The sequence below is a fragment of the Poecilia mexicana genome, unplaced genomic scaffold (genome assembly GCF_051168715.1).
Source record: "Poecilia mexicana isolate PSO_F unplaced genomic scaffold, ASM5116871v1 scaffold_12, whole genome shotgun sequence".
NCBI classification, from domain to species: Eukaryota; Metazoa; Chordata; class Actinopteri; order Cyprinodontiformes; family Poeciliidae; genus Poecilia; species Poecilia mexicana.
Window position 1 is genome coordinate 14,114,874 of NW_028263381.1, and position 19,115 is coordinate 14,133,988.

The 19,115-nt window shown below is 38.4% G+C and overlaps 4 protein-coding genes across 4 annotated transcripts; 2 read left to right on the forward strand and 2 right to left on the reverse strand.

Moving 5' to 3' along the window:
- Nucleotides 1-904: 904 nt before the first annotated feature.
- Nucleotides 905-4,127, forward strand: rhof (ras homolog family member F). The gene is made up of 5 exons (XM_014998035.2): nucleotides 905-1,363; nucleotides 1,522-1,609; nucleotides 2,576-2,685; nucleotides 2,982-3,116; nucleotides 3,324-4,127. Exons 1-5 carry the CDS (start codon nucleotides 1,229-1,231, stop codon nucleotides 3,486-3,488), a joined length of 633 nt encoding a protein of 210 aa, XP_014853521.1. The 5' UTR covers nucleotides 905-1,228; the 3' UTR covers nucleotides 3,489-4,127.
- Nucleotides 4,126-13,393, reverse strand: tmem120b (transmembrane protein 120B). Its single transcript, XM_014997983.2, has 12 exons — nucleotides 13,214-13,393; nucleotides 10,209-10,327; nucleotides 9,644-9,760; nucleotides 9,451-9,510; nucleotides 9,267-9,362; nucleotides 9,098-9,187; nucleotides 8,934-8,999; nucleotides 8,772-8,833; nucleotides 7,243-7,335; nucleotides 6,904-6,968; nucleotides 6,704-6,772; nucleotides 4,126-5,703 (listed from the first exon to the last, which is right to left on the reverse strand). Exons 1-12 carry the CDS (start codon nucleotides 13,391-13,393, stop codon nucleotides 5,599-5,601), a joined length of 1,122 nt encoding a protein of 373 aa, XP_014853469.2. The 3' UTR covers nucleotides 4,126-5,598.
- Nucleotides 13,394-15,058: 1,665 nt separating this feature from the next.
- Nucleotides 15,059-16,498, forward strand: morn3 (MORN repeat containing 3). Its single transcript, XM_014998005.2, has 5 exons — nucleotides 15,059-15,221; nucleotides 15,342-15,499; nucleotides 15,584-15,743; nucleotides 15,833-16,017; nucleotides 16,433-16,498. Exons 1-5 carry the CDS (start codon nucleotides 15,077-15,079, stop codon nucleotides 16,496-16,498), a joined length of 714 nt encoding a protein of 237 aa, XP_014853491.1. The 5' UTR covers nucleotides 15,059-15,076.
- Nucleotides 16,499-17,313: 815 nt separating this feature from the next.
- Nucleotides 17,314-18,959, reverse strand: orai1b (ORAI calcium release-activated calcium modulator 1b). The gene is made up of 2 exons (XM_014998020.2): nucleotides 18,629-18,959; nucleotides 17,314-18,546 (listed from the first exon to the last, which is right to left on the reverse strand). Exons 1-2 carry the CDS (start codon nucleotides 18,740-18,742, stop codon nucleotides 17,989-17,991), a joined length of 672 nt encoding a protein of 223 aa, XP_014853506.1. The 5' UTR covers nucleotides 18,743-18,959; the 3' UTR covers nucleotides 17,314-17,988.
- Between the last annotated feature and the right edge of the window lie 156 nt (nucleotides 18,960-19,115).

Below are 19,115 nucleotides of genomic sequence, written 5' to 3' on the forward strand. Positions count from 1 at the left end.
GACAAAATATAAGCCGTTTGTGGCCGTGTAAAATCAAGTCCTCTGAAGACTTGGTGGATGACTCATGATTTTTTCCACTTAGTATCATCGGAATAAAAAAAACAAATCTTCTTGATTATACAAACAGATTCAAGATTTAAAGTAATTGTTTAATTTGACCGACATTTTTAGAGTTGAACATGAAGGTTGGTGACAAGATAACCTTACAACCTCAGAGACTTGTAGCTATTTGCCAAACATAAATCTTCAAAATACCAGTGGAAACATGGAAAACAGCTGGTCCACAATTGTGGAAAGATCTGATTGCTGTAATGCCAATAAAAAAAATTCCATTGATTGTTAAAGAGGGTTTAAATCATTTCCAGGAAGCCAATTTTTTTATTAAATGCAAATTAATTCTTTTTTTAAATGACACTCCTTTTCCATTGTTTTACCTGTTGAGCAATGGCGTCTCAGTTATCAGAAGAAAACGTCCTTGTTGAATGGAAATAATTCAAAATGGAAATCTGAAACTCAGCTGAACTTAAAATATACAAACACTTATAAACACATCAAATATAACTTTTTGTGTCTTAGTTATCCCGCCTACTGGTGATATAAATATTCCACTCAAATTAGACTTTACAGTTTCTTCACCTGCCTCCACATGTACAAAAACAGTTGTCAAGAAGGTGTGAGGTTACATTCACCGCCGTCAAAGCATCCTCACACTTTTCTGAACCACAGAAGTAAGAAATGGTTTTATAGTGATGTTCGTGCAAACAAAAGCCCACTCACTGTACTAAAGCATTCATGTTTTTAGGTTAAGTGCTATCTTCCCTCCTTACAAATCCACACTCGGTGGAGGCTGTCCCTCACTTTGAGCCCACACCCACAGGATGAAATAAGCAGAAGAGGAAGTAGGAGTAGCCAGTCTTGGTAACGATACATGTGCAGTTCGGCTGCAGGCTCTCTGCAGCTCTCTATGAGCATGCCTGATGATGGGGCAGGAGAGAAGTGTAGGGGGGGACAGTTGGAAACGGCGTCATGTTGACAGGAAGAGGAAGTGGTGAGCTGTTTGAACTACCTGGTAAACCATGAGACATGCCTGTTCCTGTCTATGTGATCTCAACTCGATCCAAATGTAGATTTACCTGTTTTCACAAAATCTCTCACTAAAATCTGGAGGGAGCACCGTCTTGCCTCGTACTGCCTGGCACGTATTTGACTGTTTCGAGGGAACCAAAACATGACACAGAACGGTGCCGGACCCGGCAGCGGTACCACAAAAAAGGTGGAAGAACTTAAAATTGTGATTGTGGGAGATGGAGGCTGTGGGAAAACTTCTCTTCTGATGGTTTATGCCAAAGGTGATTTTCCAGAGGTAAGAGGAGCTCCCATTGAGACTTTAATATACAGACAACACTTTATATGATAAATGTGAAAGAATTCATGTAAAAAAAAAATAACTTAATGTGATCTGAAGTTGATATTAAACATTCAGTTATAAAAATAAGTCTGTCTTTTTGTTTTCCTAAACAGAAATATGCTCCATCAGTGTTTGAAAAGTATGTCACAACTATCTCCTTGGGAGGAAAAGAGATAAAGCTCAACCTGTATGACACAGCCGGTAAGAGAAATATCACTTCCTTATTACAATTCATCCCGTTTTTACTCTTGACACAACACATTTCACATCATAAAGAAGGTTTAGAACATCTTGAACTCAGCGGTCACACACCTTGTCCACATGTTGATAATATAATAATGCTGCATTCTGGCCCAGAGTCAGCAATGCTGTCAACTAATCGGGATGGCAACACATTTCAAAGTGTTTATTTTAGATAATAAATTTGTGGCCTGTAAAATTTTATTGGTCACTGAATTGGTAGGTGAGCAACAAATGTAGAGGAAGTAGAAAAGGTTGATATTTATGACAGAGAAACTGACAAGTTAGTGATAACCAACCCTTCATTACATACTAACATAAAATACAACCTGTTTAGTTTTTACTAGAAAAATACCTATTTTTTTTATTTAGTTTTAGCTTAATTTGTAATATTTTTATGTCAAGATGCGCATCGACTTTAGTGCTTTCTTTAAAAAAAAAAAAAGAAAAGCTCTCCATATTTAGTATTCTGTGTCAAAGATCAGAGATCTTTTGTACAGTTTCTGTTTCTTTGCGAACTGAATGAGCAAACCTCTTGTTTCCCATACTGACTTGGTTGCATATGTTCATGGCAATGTTGCATTAATTGTGGTTTCTTTTTTTTTATAATTACCCAGGAATAAGAAGTACATGTTTGTCACACAGCTTCCTGTAAGATTCACGGGAAGGCACACAGTACTTAAATGTTTTTGCTTTAGAAAGTCATGACAGTCTGTGCCGAAGCTTATCTTTTGGCAGGGCGCCCTGCATCTGTAGAGAGGGAAACCTAATTCAGGATGTGGTTTTATGTCTTTACTCGCAGCTTTTTCGCTTGCTGGTATATTCATTATTGAGTGATGCTGCTCAGTTCTGCTGTGCATTACCATGCATGGTTTCGTCTCTATAGCTGTTATTTTACCCACATAGCTTGTGCTTTTGTTTCTTTAGGACAAGATGACTATGACAGACTGAGGCCACTGTCATACCAAGAAGCTAATCTGGTTTTAATCTGCTTTGATGTGACCAACCCTACCAGCTTTGAGAATGTTATGATCAAGGTGCACACCTCCAACATACCTTGCGTCAAGCTATACACACACACACACACACAGCACAAAGCAACGGATAGAGATTCTTTATGCCAAAGTGGAGTTTCAGGTTTTATCTGCTAATGATTAGTAGCGAAAGCTATGTTGAAGAAGTGCTGCATTCTTTTTGCTGATTAACTCAAGAACTATTGCCGTTTAAACCTCCATACAGATTATCCAGTCAAGCAGAAACAAGCACGGTAATGCAATCAGATAACCCAGGCTTCCAGTTCTCAACACAATGTTCAAATCTCATATTTATCTAGTGGTACCCAGAGGTGAGGCACTTCTGCAGGGGCACACCGGTGATCCTGATTGGCTGCAAAACTGACCTCAGGAAGGATAAAGAGTGTTCAAGGAAACTGAAGGCCATGAATCTGAATCCCATTACGTACGTTCAGGTAAGAAAAGCGCATCAGCATTTACTGATCTACAAAGCAGAACCTTTTAAGCAAGATTGCAGGAGGCACAGAGCAATGCGAAAGAGGAAGCGGCCAAACCAAACATTTAAACCACATTATCTCTATCATGTCCCAATTGCTTATTTTTATTTGCATGCTGTCATACTGTCAGCCGCACAGTGTAATTCTCGGTGTGTTTGGGCCTAGGGCGAGGAGACTCGGCAGGAGATGAACGCGGAGCTCTATCTTGAGTGTTCAGCCAAACATCAGGAGAACGTGGAGGACATTTTCAGAGAGGCGACAAAAAGAGCCCTGGCCTTCAACCGAAAACAGAGGAACAACAAGAGGAAGAAAAAATGTCTTATTCTGTGAAGATACAAACTTTCAGGATCCCACGCTCTTGCAGGCAATTGTTAGAGGATCCTTTGCTATATTCAACGCATTTGGACACTTGAGATGCCAAATATAATTTGCGTCCTACACAGATATGAAAGTAAAAAAAAAACAAAAAAAAACCCTGATAGGATGCGTCTTATGTGCGCCCCGGAAGGCCGGTTAGTAATCTTCAACAGCGCAACAAAAATTGCGATTGCTGCAACAGGAAGGGCAGTTTTGCAAGTCGTAGTGACATTTTCTAATGTAGCATACAAGACACTTCTTGTATGCGTTTTGTACTTTTTGTGTTTATGTACAAGTATTTTTTTTTCCTGAAAGTATTTTGCACCACAACTGCAGAAAGTTGTCTTTACCTATTTATTAATGGAAATCAGTTCTTGAGCTGACATTCGTAGGCAACATAATCCTACTTAGAATAGTTGTTGGTTTTCAATACGTATTGGTACTGTGACTTTAAAGTAGCACTGGTTGGCTACCAACATGGCAAAATTGGGCCTGTTAGTAATTCTTAACTTTACCAACAGCGCCCACTTGAGGCAGAAAATAAACTAGCACGTTAAATGTCAAGTGCCATCAATATCCTAAAATTAAAATAAAAGCAAATCTTCACATAAACAGTTGCATATTTGTGTTTAATGTAGCGTGGGTTTTGTTCACAACAACATACACAGGTTAAAGAAACTGGCACATGTCCTCTGTTACTGACCACACTTCAGACATGAAATGAACAGCCACATTGTGAAATAAGATTATTTGTGCATTATGACATAAAAATGTAACAATCTGATCCTCAAAGAGCTTCAGTTTCCCCCCCTGAATAAAAAGGAGTTCTACGTGCTCTCTGATGGAACTAAAATTTGTTGAAATGATAATAATAATAATAAAGAATAACTGTGGCATTTTCAAAATAGCATGGAAGATTTCTTTTTTTGGGGGTAGAATAAGGCAACAAACACACACATTTTGAAATAACAGATTAAAAAGACTGAAAAACAAAAAAAACATTACAGTGAATGATTTAATCAAAAATAAAATGTGCAATATTACAGAATAGTGGTACGCTTACGCAACTTAAAACGGAAAAAAACACAACAGTACTCTTAGCTGAATAAATCTGAGTAGCGGCACAAACAGCAGCATTTGATCACTTGTACAACATTATGCAACAAAACAACAGAAGAAACCAGAACGGTCGGGACCTGAAGAGTGCATTTTGAACTTTTAAGTGTCTTCGGCAAGATTAAGACCATCAGTCAAATTTCTGCTAGACGTTTTCTTAACAAAATGTTAAGATGTAAAATGTAAAGTGTCTACGTCTGTAAGAAATCACAAGCTACATTGTTATGTGCGCTTCCTTGCCGTTTCACTAAAGTTGGTTTTTAACAAACGTCAAATTCCCTTTTTAAATGGAAGTTTTCTGACTAAAAACAACAAAAAAAACTCCCTCTGACTGTAAATAGAGCAAAGTACACTAGTGAGGACCTTTTCCCCCCATCCCTTTAACAAATGCTTTTAGAGTCATGGGCTTGAACTGTGTGCTGGTTTACTCTGATGTAACATGACAGTGGCTTTAAATGTCTCATGAAGAAAAAAAACAAAAGTTCATTGACTGAAGTGCCAAAGAGAATACAAGCCAGCGCCAGTTTGACTATTACTACTTCACAGAAGTATGCGCATGGCAGACGTTCAAGTGTTGAAAGGCAAACTTTGTTCTGTTCTGCTACCTGTCCTTGCATAATGATTTGAGCGAAGGCGCTCCGAAATTCATGCACAAATCCATAGAAACACATTCTGTCCACAATATATACACACAATAAAGCAAGAAACTGCTCCTCCTGTTTGGTGATCATCCACACTGGTTCACAGCAACATCAAGTTACCGTAAAGTAAGAACCTGTCAGCGGGATACTTTGGCTGGAAGCTGCTGCTGCTGCCGTCGAAGGCTGAGAGAAGCCTCAGCTCCATCCAGACTCGGCCTGGTCGGTGTGGGGTCAGTCCGGTAAACGATTGTGCGTGTTTGACCTGCGATTGCTGGTCCTTTCAAGGATCAGAGAGGTTTCACCGAACTTATTCAGTCGCCATTTTTTTAGATGTCCTTCTCCTTCTTTTGAACTTTTTGGTGGACGACTTTTAGCGTTGTAAGAAAGTTTCCCAGGAAGAGGACGAGAAACGTTAGAGCCAGCATGAATATCTGAAAGCAAGCAAAGAAAACCTGTTTCAATAATTAAAAAAAAAAAAGGTTACAAATAAACAGAAACCAAAGCTGTACTAGAAACCATTTTAACACTCTAAAATGTGAAACTGTTACAATAAACTAAATATACTGCTCAAAAAATAAAGGGAACGTTTCACTTTAATTTTGTGTGTGGCTCCAAATCCAGGCCTCCATTGGTTAATAAATTTGATTTCCATTGATGATTTTTGTGTGATTTTGTTGTCAGCACATTCGACTTTGTACAGAACAAAGTATTCAATGAGAATATTTCATTCATTCAGATCTAGGATGTGTTATTTGAGTGTTCCCTTTATTTTTTTGAGCAGTGTATATGAAATTCATGAAACAAAAAGAGACAAGATTGTGTCACCACTTGTTCGGGTTAGGATGAAAACCAACTTTCATTTTAGTCTTGCACACAAAATTTGTTTTCTCTTAAATTTTGAGCTGAATATTATTAAAATTCAAGAAAAATGAAACTCTAGTCACCATCATTGAAATTGCAGTCATATACAAAATATCACCTTGTATTGTTGTTTAGTTTCTTTTTCAGAAAATTATTCGTATCATTTGAGATTTTCTTTCTACACTGAATATGGTAAACAAAAACCATATGCCAATGAGGTAACTTTACGAATTACTATTTTTAAAATGTAGTTTTCTATTAGTGTAAACAATGAGAAAGTTAAACCACTTCTAAACGATCAGCATCAGACTTGTTGGGAACAGCAGCTGGAACGCTAGTGAATAAATCCTATGGTGTTCAAAGCAAAGCCAGAAATGTGTGAAGCAGGACAAAAACCTTTACAAGTTTCAACAAACCTGATTTTTTTAAAGCCCCAGAACATACAAGTCCAAGATCAGGAACTTATGGTGATGTTTGACATAAAAAAAATCTTTTTAAATATAGCTCTTTTTTTTTTTGAAACCAATATGTGTTTGACTGAACGACTGCATCCATCAACCCGATCCTTACCTGCCACTCCTTACAGTCGTCATGTCTTGCCAAGCGAAAAAGGGTCACAGAGTTGTACAGCTGCCAAAACTGCAAACAAATTAAGCATCGCCATCAGAACTTTTGCAATGTCTACAAATGCTAAATGTGACGTGGCATAACTCAGATTTTTATTTTAATGCATTAAATACAAGCAGAAAGGCAAGACTTGTTGGACTTACGTGGCCAAAGAATAGAAAAGGCAAAAGGAAAGTGAGCCCTCTCCACATCCACGACTGAAATCCCTCTGCAACAGAAACCCAACTATAACCTTATCGTGCCACAGACCAATTGAGATATTATTACACTACTACTTTATATTTTCCGCACAACAATCTGACATTGGAGATAGCTTGAAGATGCCTCACTCGAGTTTCCCAGACATCTGCATCCCAACAGAGTAAGAGCTACAGCTGTCTCCGTTCTTCACCTTTACCCCAATTTTCTAGACATGCCGCTGCAGATGACTCAAGGGTTCAAACGATTGAAATGACTAGCACCAAAAATAGTGTACAACTCACCCACTGTGAGGTCAAGCTGATTTCTCTCTCCCAAAGCGCGCAGCCTGTATAAGCAGCCGCTCTGGTAGTAATACTGGAGGAACTGAACAAAGCCTAGAATTGTGGAAATGATAGGAGTATAATTACTGGATTATAGAAATGTGATAAGAATAAACTGATTTCACAGAAAAATATATAGGTAGGGAGACAGAAAATACTACAACACACCAATCCAATCTGCTTAGAAAAAAAAAAAAATCCAACCATTTAAGGTTTTGTACCCTGAAATTATGAGCAGGGATTATTTAAATTAAATGTTTTTTCAATCTGAACCATCGCCTGAGACTGAAGAAAGTTACCACATAATGAGTATCAATAAGCAATGATTTTAATCACTAGTGTGCAACACGTTATACTCTCCAAGTTTGGATATTAACTTTTCAAACAGCCTCAATTTTATTAATTTAAAGCTTATTTATCCAATTGAACAAAATGTACATGGGAATTTAGGGTAAACGTGCTTGCTAGAAGCAAATATTTGTCAATGGTTTAATTGCCCAGCAGTTAAATTTTTTTTTTTATCTTGGATATTGACTTTCACTTGTTGAATTTTCAGATGAAACCGCCCTGAAAGACAAACTCACCACTGCTACTGCCTTTGATAGAATTGTGAGAAGCTGGGAGGAGAAAAGCTGACTAAACAAAGATAAAGTTTCATCAGTAATGTACTGGTCACACTCAAACTGATAGCTTTTTTTTTGTTCCAGACATTTAGCTGGATTTTATTGAACAAGACAGTGTGTGAAAGTAAATGCTGTTAAAAATAGTCTAAATTCTTAGTTTTAATATATTTAAATAACAGAACAACAATATTTATCCATATGATTTGAGAATAGTGATTAGCACTGATTAGGAACAATTGGCATATTCAGTTCTCTGATCAAGAAAGCGATTTAGGAGGACCATTTGTTAAGAATGGAAATGTTTAGTCACATCCCTTCATTCAGGAAACCAGGATTGTTTTCTACAGCTGATTTATGACCCTCCACTGTGCAGGAGGTGCTAAACGCTGTAAAGTGAGCTCAAAGCTCACGCCGGTGCCACCAATCCTGAGCACAGTGTGGTTAGCTGTAAATATCCTGTCATGCAAAACTAAAAAAACAAAAACATACAAGCCCTCTTCTTTTCTCCCTCTGAATGGGACTATTTTTATCAACATGGTTTTTAAAGTTCAAACTGTAATACTGCATTTCAGAAAAGAAGGAAATACAGAAAACGGTAGGATTGTTGGTCGGATTTGCAAAGAAGTTGCGACGACTGGTGAAAATACATAAAATCTGAGAATGATGAGTGAATTTGCATTAATAGCTGCGATCGCGTCATCAAACCTAATAAAGTCCTGGTGGACAATGAAATCTTTTTTTACAGCACTGTATGCTTTGCTTTCAAATATACAAACATGTAAAATTTTAAAAAAAGAACATTAGACAAGAGAGAAAGACTTTTTGGGGAAAAAGCTCAAATCTGGGTAAGCGAACCACAAGACTTACTCTGATAAATGGAGAACGCAAGGAACTGGTTTCGAAACATCTGATACATTTGTCCCTCAGGCCTGTCCAAAAATACAGTGACAAACAGAAACACGCTTTAGCATTTTATGACTTTCACCTTCTTGGTGTGTTACTGAACTACATGCGAAACGGGCATCTCACCAGGTAAGCATAACACCTGACAGGAAAGTGGACACATAATGGTGAGACACCCACCAGCCTTTGATCCTGAAACAGGAAAAAAAGGGAAGGAGAGCAAAAACAGCTGCGTTATTTTCAAAAACCCAAACGGAGAAATCTTTTATGAGATCATTGTCAAAACACACCTGGAACCATTAGTGATGAGGATGCTTTCCCTTATGGTCAAAGTGCAATAGTACCAGACCAGCAAAAAGTTGAAGATTTCATCTGTGACTCTGAAGATTAAAAAAAAAAAAAAAAATTATTTAAGAAAACGTTATAAGACTACTCCTTCAAGAGGAAGCATTACCTTACCGGTAGTTAAGAAAAAAGAGGCAAGTTATGGCTCCAAACATCAGGATTATCGTCATATAAAGCTTGAACTTCTCGTACTCGTCTTTGTAGGCAAATCTATGCAAATGAAACACGGGTGAGATGGGCAAGTAGACAACATCTCCTTTTCCCATCTTGGAGTCAACTCGTTTTGCATTTTCCATACTTTGCCTGATTACTGAGGAGCGTCACGTTCACGTTGCCCAGGACCAAACTCAGGTACAGCCTGAAATTAAAAAATAAATAAATAAATAAATACAACACAAAACAGGTCAGTACAGTTTCATGGATTAAAAACAGTTCTCATGTTACCGAATAAGGAAAAGAACAAATACATGGAAAAAACAAACAGCACACACCCATTCTTCTTTGGCAAATAGGCCTCCATGTCAAAGAAAACATTTTCTTTTTCTTTGATTTGTGATTTGATGTCTGTTATTATTTTCAGCTGATTTTCATCGCACGTCTGCGCACACCTGTGAAGACCAAAGTAAATGCTGATGAGCAAGAAAATGTCAGTGCCAGAAAAATATGTTGTTGTTTTTTTTAAGGCAGTAACATCCATCTACACCTGTGACTGGAATCAGAATGAGAATGTGCCTTGCAAAAGTATCCATATCTCTTCATCTTTGTCATGTTTTGTGGCGTCACACCCACAAACCTCAATAATGTGCAGCTGCTATCCGGTTGGATGGCGAACAGTTCCTAAACTCTTTAGTCTTTTGCAGCCTCTATTGGATTGTCTTGTGTTTAGACAGAAGCTTGTGGTTGAAACATTGAACAATGTGGGAAAGTTAAAGGAGTATGGAGACTTTTGCGAGGCAATATAGATATAGACACTTCAGTCACATCATTAACTGAGTCTCACTGTTTTGAACCCAAACAAAAATTGTTTCTTTTCCCCTAAATGCGGGCAGCACTCACTTCTTCAAGCTAAGCCTCAGGTCTTTCAGACATTTTCTCTGTTTGCTGATGGAGCTGCTGCATGTCGCCTGAAGATTGGTGAGCTCCTCCAGTTTGTGTCTGTATATTTTATGAGTTTCCTGGAGGTACAATAAGCAGAAACATGAGTTACATTAAGACACTTGTACAGATGTCAAAGCGCTAACATTATTTAAAAATAAATAAAAAATTGTCAGCAGGGAACGCTTCACTCTGTGAAATTTAATTTGAGCTCCGTCTGAACAAAATCCGCCCATGACTCTGCATTAAGCGGCGAGATAAACAACACGCCGCAGAATGAATTTATCCCTGCAGACAACACAAGCTGTTACAGAAACGACCGCGGCCACTAATAGATTTTTAGAAATGCTTTTGACAACTTAACCTAAACAGACTTGAGTTTTCAGACTCCAAAGAACGTGGTTTTGTCTTTACGTCTTGGTTCCTTATTGGTTTGCTCTTTGGGTTTCTGTATTTTAACCAAGTCCACCGAATGAAACCACACACAGATTTCTGCTGTGCAATAAAACATCCCGAGGTGTGTGATATAAAGTAGTGCCTGTGCTTTATGTCACATGAGTTTTCTCAAGCTCATTAAAGCTGTTGATGTGCACATGACCAATTTAAGGACCACATTGTACCTCAGGTCAGTCAGGAGTTTACATCTGAACAGTTGAATACTTGAGGTTACGTTGTGGAGGAAGTGGTAGGACAATTACTGCCAAGGAGTGACTTATTGTAATATGTTGAATTCCTGCCTCTACAACACAATTCAAATGCAATAATATTTTATCTAGCCAAAGGGAAATTTAATTAAACACTCATTTAGTTTAGTGTTTAATGACTAAACACTAATTATTAACACTAGGTAGGGCAGAAGTTGTAATACTTTTATTATTATTCCATTTCTAAAAGGTTTTTTACAACAAACTTTACAATAAAACTGTTGCCTTGTATCAGTCAACACAAAAAATACATGTTCATACATGTAGATGCTCTTCACCATTTGTTAAATAGGCAAATAAACTTAGACTGACCAGTTTGGCACTTCTCTAGCATTTCTACTTTGATATGAAAAAACACAATCTCCTTTAAAAATGTGGTTAATTGTCATTTCATGAATATATTTACCACATTGGTTTGCCATTTCTTATGGATGCTGGATCTATGACTACCTGACAAACAGATCACAGTTCACTGGATGGAAGGTCTTTGTGTCTAACCAGGTGGTCAGCAACACAGGGTACTGTACTGTACTGTACTTCCTTTTCACCTTCAGATTTACAGCCGAAGCCCGACTTATGTCCTCTACAGAAATACTCAGATCATTCTGCAGTCGTCAGCTGTGTCAGAGATGGACAAGAATGTGAGTACAAAAAGCTGGTGGACCACTTTGTGTCATGGTGTGGGAACAATGATCTTATCTCGAATGTGAACAAAACAAAGGAGATGAGTGTAGATTTCAGGAGAAACAGGGTAAGATCCAACCATATTTCCATCAAGGAAGAAGAAGTGGAGGTGGGTGAGGAATATAAATATCTTGGTGTTCACCTGGGCAACAGACTGGAGGGGAGACGCAACAGTGAAGCCGTCTATAAGAAGGGTCAGAGTAGGTTGTTCTTGTTGAGGAAGCTAAGATTCTGTTGTTGAGAGCATCATCTGTTCTGCCACCATCTGTTGGGGCAGTAGCATCAGAACCAGGGACCTAAAAATGCTCAACAATCTGATAAAGAAGGCTGGTTCTGCTCTGTGGAACCTCTTGAGATGATAATACAAATAAATATTTTACATAAAATCAAGAACATTATGGACAACCCTGACCATCCTCTGAGACTGTCTTAGAAAAACTAAATGTCTTCAGTCAGAGGCTTCTTCAAATTCACTGTGATACACACTGCTACAGGTGATCTTTCCTGTCAACGCCATCTAAAATAAATCTTTGAAGAATTTAAATTAAGAAGAGATACAACAACATTTAATTTCCCTTTGGGATCAATAAAGCATTTTTGAACTGGATAGCACACATGTTTCCAATTCAACAAGTTTGACAAATAGTAAGGCAATAGTGATGGGACCTTTTTAGCAAAGAGGATTCATTTATTTAAAGTAGTATGTAACATTATCATATTAGGGAATAAGGAGACACTACCTGAAGGGGAAGAAGCAGCAGGATTTAAAGACATAGATACGTTATGTCTCTTTCCTTCACATCTGTGATACTGCCAGTGTCTGTTACATTGAATCGTTTTCATTTTTTTAATGCGTTCTCTACTGATCATGCACCTGAACAAGTTCATTCAAGACTACGATAGACTCAAGAAGAATACGTAGCAGTAGCATTCATCATGGAAATCCCTGAACAGCTGACCATCACCACCACAATTTCCTTCCCTGAAGAGCAGCTCTAGATTTCCATCTTCCATGGCATTGCAGATCCACGTCTAAAGTTAACTTGATTACGATGCCTCGCCGCACTGGCATCGTCTGCTCATGAGTTGTTTCAAGTTAGCCAACTGTAGCAAAGGTGAGCTAGCCTGATAACTAATGACAGAGGGTGGGAGTAAGTGGCTATTAAGAGTTTACCAAAGCAAAAACCTGAGCAAACAAACACCTTACACGACCTTTACGTAACTTTGGTAGCAATTGTGTAACAAACAGCAGCATAGCATGTCAGACTGAAAGCTTTAGCTGGACTATAGCTCTTCTCTAGCGGCAGGGAAAAATGTCAAGTAACCTGCAGCTAATGCTAGCTGCTACAACACAAGGATGTTGCACTACAGTCAGAGAAAAATAAAGTCATGGTTAAATAAGTTCACAGCTTAGTTGGAGCGACATACAGCAGGAGAGAAGACTAACTACAGCGTTTAAGTCTGAGCCGAGAATGAATGGCGAAGAGCAAAGAACCAAAGTGCCAAAGCCCCGCTACTGTGTCTGTCACTTGCACCCACTACACATGAAAAACACTCGATTAAGCGAGTTCTGGTTACCTGTAATTGTTGGTATTCCTTTTCTATTTCCTCCCATTCTGCCTCAAAAGTGGGTTTGGACATCGTAGCAGAACGAAACGTGACGGGAAAGACACTTCCACCAGGTTCCACTCGGACTGGCTCGTCCTCACTGCTCCAAAAGACTGCTTCTCCGTGTTTTAATTGTGCGGCAGAGCGCATGCGCACATCCAACGATTAAGCAGTGTAGCTGAACCGCAGCCGAACCTGCTAAAAGTCAACAAACAGTTCCGTAATTTTTATTAAAGTTGTTAAGATATTGGAAAATAACTGACAGGTTTAATTACAAATCATTTTAATTTGAGGGTTTTAATGAATTCGTTATCCACCAATCACAGTGCACTTTACTGTTGCTATGATACACCAAACAGTTTTTTGTTCTGCGGAAGAAGTTAATATAGCTTGTGTTTTCTTGATTTTTTCCAAGCGGGTTGAGTGCGTTTAAGTCATCCGCTTGGATACACTGCCGAGGTACAAAATACTTTTATCTAACTTAAAATTTCTGGACGGTGTTTTACAGTAATTTATGTTTTAAGTACATGTGTCCCAAAAAAAAATCGCATTAACTGTCCAGATGTCTTTGTGATTATGTACATAAGAAAAAAAGGTAGCTCCAAAATATTTAGTTATAATCTAATTTGACTTTAATTTTCTGTGATTATATTGTTTTTGATAGAACGATAAGGCTCATTTTGCTTGAGAACGTTATTCAGTAATGAAAACAAGGTAGTCTTATGAAGGTTTGGTAATTTTGCAAATTTTTGCTGCATATTCATTATAATGTTCTGTAGTGACATAATAGTCAACAATGAAATTAAGTAATATATTTTTTAAAACAAAATCTCAAGAGAATTGCAAAGGAAAAATAATGTTACATAAAATCCAAGTTCTGACATTGATTTTGATGTACAGATTTTAAAGGGATAGTTCAGAAATTTTTAAGTGGAGTTCTGTGAAGTTATCAGTAAAAGTTCCCCCACTTTGATAGAAAAAAATGTCATACTCCAGCAAGTTTGTAGAACACCGAATAAATCCTCAGAGCTGTGAAGGTGCTAGTCATATGGGCCTTTGTTTTAGCTGATGTTTGCACATATTTTTTTCACAAGAATGTTAAGTTTGTGGTTGTTTTCTCATATGTACATCTTCAGTATCATTACATTAAAGTTACATTGGTTGAAGTTGTCGACTTTATCAATGGTTTCCTCAGCTGCGATTCTTCTCTCTATTCTACATAGTGGACTGTACTTATGGATTTTGATACCAGCTGTAATTTTTTTTAAGTAGATGTTGTTTGTTTGTTTAGTTTTTTTTACTGTAGAAATTACCCCAGTTGATTGATTTGGTGGATGATATGGGCCTCTGTTTTAGCTGATTTTTTTTCACATATAAATGTGCTTTTTCACAAGAGTGTTGTTAAATGCTCAGGTGGATTGCTATTCTTTGGAGCTGTAGCATAGATGTTGCTTGGCTGAGACAACTGCAGCAGACCTAACAACATTCTCTTGTAAAAGTCTGTATTGTTCTTGCTAATTTAGCACTGTGTCTCAGGTATCTAGCTGTAAAGATTAGAGTACTCTGAAGATTTCAATATATTTCTATTCAAGAGAACTTCACAAAAACTCTGAATTATCTGAAGCCACAAGTGTAAGAAAACCCTCTGGCATCCCACTGTTTTGAAACTGTTCTGTGCAGAGTTTAAACTTCAGATTTGCTGAAGCTGATGATCATTTTAAAAAGCAAAAAACACTTAGTCTGTAAATCAATGGGCAGTGAGTGAACATACCGTCTTAAATGTTTAAAATATATATTTTTTTCTCACAGGATTTCCATCACATCCTTCCAGTCATGCCAATTTATAAACCATTTAAGAAAACTCTCCCACCTTCAGTACAGAAGGATAAAGATTCCCAGAAATGTGGACTGCGGCACACAGTTTACTCTGTCTGTGGAAATGAATACACCGGAGAGTGGCTGGAGAACAAGAAGCATGGTTAGATAACACTTTTCATTTACCACAACAAAACTTGCCAATATCAAGTTAGCCAATATTAAACCAAATACTCTGCAAGATGGAATTTTAGATGACTGACTTTTTGAAAACTTTGTCAAGGCAAAGGAATTCAGGTTTGGAAGAAAGCTGGTGCCGTTTATCACGGGGAGTGGAAATATGGAAAACGTGATGGTTATGGCACCTACAGTGTACAAATCCCAGAAACAAAGGAGTACGCAAGGAAGTATTGTGGTCAATGGAAAAATGGAAAGAAGCATGTATGCTTTATTTATTATCTTCATATTGGACTGTGAAACATATGTATCCAGACAGTGATATATTTTTTTTTTCTGTCTTTTTAGGGATATGGGACATACTTCTTTGACAGCTCGGCAGTGTATGAGGGGGAGTGGGCAGATGACCAACACAACGGCTGGGGAAGGATGTACTACGAAAACGGAGACATTTATGAAGGAGAGTGGCTGAACCATAAGACTCACGGCCGGGGAATCATTAGATTTTGTAGGAGAATATTTCTTCCCATAATTGCAAATGAAAAACGTTTGGGCTCCAATATGTCTAATTGGAATTTTTACCAATTTCTCCTGTAGCCAATGGAAACTGGTATGAGGGCTCGTGGCGAGATGGGAAGAGGAACGGAGATGGAAAGTTCTATTACTCTGACAAAGGCCTGCTTTATGAAGGCTTTTGGGTGGATGGGATAGCAAAATGTGGGACATTTGTAGATGTTGGAAGGGAATCAGCACCATCGCCACCTCAGTTTCCGTTTCCAGAGGTATGTGACTATTTACAGTTATGACTGTATTAAAACCCGTTCACTTCCACACTCATTTTATCAGACAAACAGAAAACCTGCTGGCATTGTGATTGTTTTTATTTGTACGCTGGAAAATCAGCACTGTGAAACACTAAAACATTATACTGATCAAAGTGAACCAATCAGAAAAGCTTCACACCTTCCCTCTTCAAATCTCCAGGGTCATATTAAAAGCCTACACCAAGGCAGCTTTCTTGGGTCAGATTTGACCAACGTAATCTGTTTTTATGCTGGCAGTTGCAGTGAAAACAGTGGAGGGTCAAAGAATGGCCCCAGAAAACTACACTAGTGGTTCCTGGAAAATTTGGAAACACACCTAAAAGTATTCAGTTCAGTGACAAGGATTGATATGTATTTATGTTCTTTTTCCAAGATTCAACTGGTTGACATGGAGTTGGTTTTACGGGAAGCTAGAGCAGCTTGCCAATGTCACCATTGAAGAGCAGTAGGAGGAAAAACGGCAAGTTCCTACTTCATCCAGTTACCAGAAAGCCAATAAAACAACGCTATCCATTCATTAAGTTCTCTCAGTCATAGTTTTCATTGAGATTCCACTTTTTTGATCATTAATTAATGACACCGGTGTTACAATTATAATTAATAACATGAAAGAAGCCTGAGGTCTTTCGTTGTGGAGTTTGCATGTTCTCCTTGTGCACGTATGCCTTCCACAGTCCTATAACATGACTTTTAGGTTAATTGGATTCTCTAAATTGTCTTTAGGTATGAATATGTGTGTGTGTTTCCCTCCGATGAACCGGCAAGCTGTCCAGGATGTATGCCGCCTCTTGCCCAGTGGCAGCTGGAGATGTGACCCTTCAAAGATCGGCGAGTGTAGACAATGGATAATTTGATTTGCTCATTTGTTGCCTTCAGAAGCTATAATATGTTCAATTGAACTTATTAAACCTATTTAGAAATCCACCAGTTCCTTCAGTCAGCCTCAAAAAGGTGGGTCTCATCTCTGCCATGTCCAGCCACTGACATCCTTACACTTATAAGTATCTGGATAGACTAACATAAGTAATAGTTTATTCAAAATGGACTGATTTAACTGTTGAAAACAAAACAGTCAAGTGAGAATAAACGCTATTGATCCCTGCAGGTCTGGAGTGAATGTAGAATGTGTAATAAAACCATAACAGGATAAGTTTAAAAATATAAACTATAGTCACACAAATGATTGCAGGATTACAGGATTGCTGTAATTTACAAGGATAAAAATTAAAGACGACATGTGTTGGACATCTGAACTTCAAGTCCCATTTAGTTAAAAAGTGTTTATTAAAACACAACACATGTCAGCACTCTATTAATACTGTAAAGTTGGCAGCTTATTAGTCAACACATACAGCAAACTGTTTGAAACTGTCAGGACAGTAGATTTCTTTAAATACGCAAAAAGTTAAAAGGCTGTGTTTCACAAACACAGATGTGCAATAACTGATAAACATTATGTGCTTTTTTACTAAATGATAAATAAATGCAGCAGGCAACAGAAACAAGTCCAGGCATGATATGTCTGACATAATGAGTAGAGCTGTTATCAAGCACACCACTTTTGGCCTAGAAACACATAAACCAATAACATGTACAACGTGTAATTCCTCAGCAGGTCAAACTTCAAAATATATATCTTTTTTTTTTTTTTAAAAAAAGGATCAGAATAATGTTTTAACCAGGAAACAAATGGTGGGTGGATATCTGATAACGAGTGGTAATATCAGGCTACTATCACATTAAGAACTTTGTGATTTCCAGCTACATGCATTATGACGCATTCATGAGATCACAGTAAGATAAAGTGTGTCTTCTAAAAAAGAAAAAGAAAAGTAAAACCTTCAAATGGTGAAAGATCTTTCTTGTAAAAATGTAATTCCTAAATTTCTGCCCTCTCAGGAAGTTCCAATACAGATCGGGGTATTTTGTCTATGGGAACTGGGAGCTTGGCGATTGTAATATTGAAGATTCCCCTCTGTTGTCGAGCTCGTTTTGAAGCCTGGTGAGGTTAGACAGCTCCTCCAGCTCCTGAAACTGTCTGTCAGTCTTGTGGCTGACCAGCGAGCGATAAAAATGCACAGCAAAGACTATGAAGATTAAACCAAACGGGACCATTATAGAGGTTGAGGTAATAGCAGCAGCCACACCAGAGGAGAAGGTGCTGTTGTTGGATTGGTCGGGCTTAATGGGCAGAAATTTCACCCAGCAGAGCAGAACAACCTCGGCGAGGAAGAGCAAAGTCCCAATCACAGTTGAAAAAGCCCAAGCCAGCTCAATGTGTCTGTGCATCCGCTCATGCGGAGACTCCTTCACAGAGTTGAGGTTGTGGACGTTGCTGACCGCCTCTATGTTAGGCAGAATGCAGGTGCTGACCATCAGAGCAAACAGGTGAACAGCAACGAGCACAGTAGTGCAGGCACTGAAGGCGATGAGGAGAGCAGGTGGGTATGGGTATTTGTTGTCGAGCTGCACTTCCACCATCGCGACCTAACAGGAAAGGACAAACAAAATGTCATGCGATGAGTTCATCTACAGGGGACTAGAAATTTATATATGAAGTTGATTTTACCATGGCAAATCCGGAGAGCAAAGCTGATGTCCGGCTTGAAGCTTTCAGTTTGGCTCGACTCAGGTACAGCTTCCTCCAGGACAGGGCTTGCAGTGAATGCTCGTTCAGACTCATGTTGCGCTAATTATCACAACACCGGCCGAGCGGCGCAACTGTTTAGGAAAGCTTGCGCCACAAAACTAAAAGGAGTGAACAACTACGTCCCCTCAGGAAGCATTTAGACTCGTCGGCTGACTGTAACTGCGGAAGCTATTTTTTTCCACCCACAGTCTTCCTTCAGCGTGTTGATCTGCTTTGCACCTTAAATTACCCACAAGTCTACGCGCGGCGAGGGCAACATCCGCAAGCAAATAGTGACGGGAATTTCGAATCTTTTCCGAGATCCGAATCTTTTGGCTCAATTAATTAAAGTCAGTTGATTAAAAGTTCTGAACTTAAAAACCTCAGTAAATTAGAATATGGAATAAGTGATTTCAATGATTTTGAC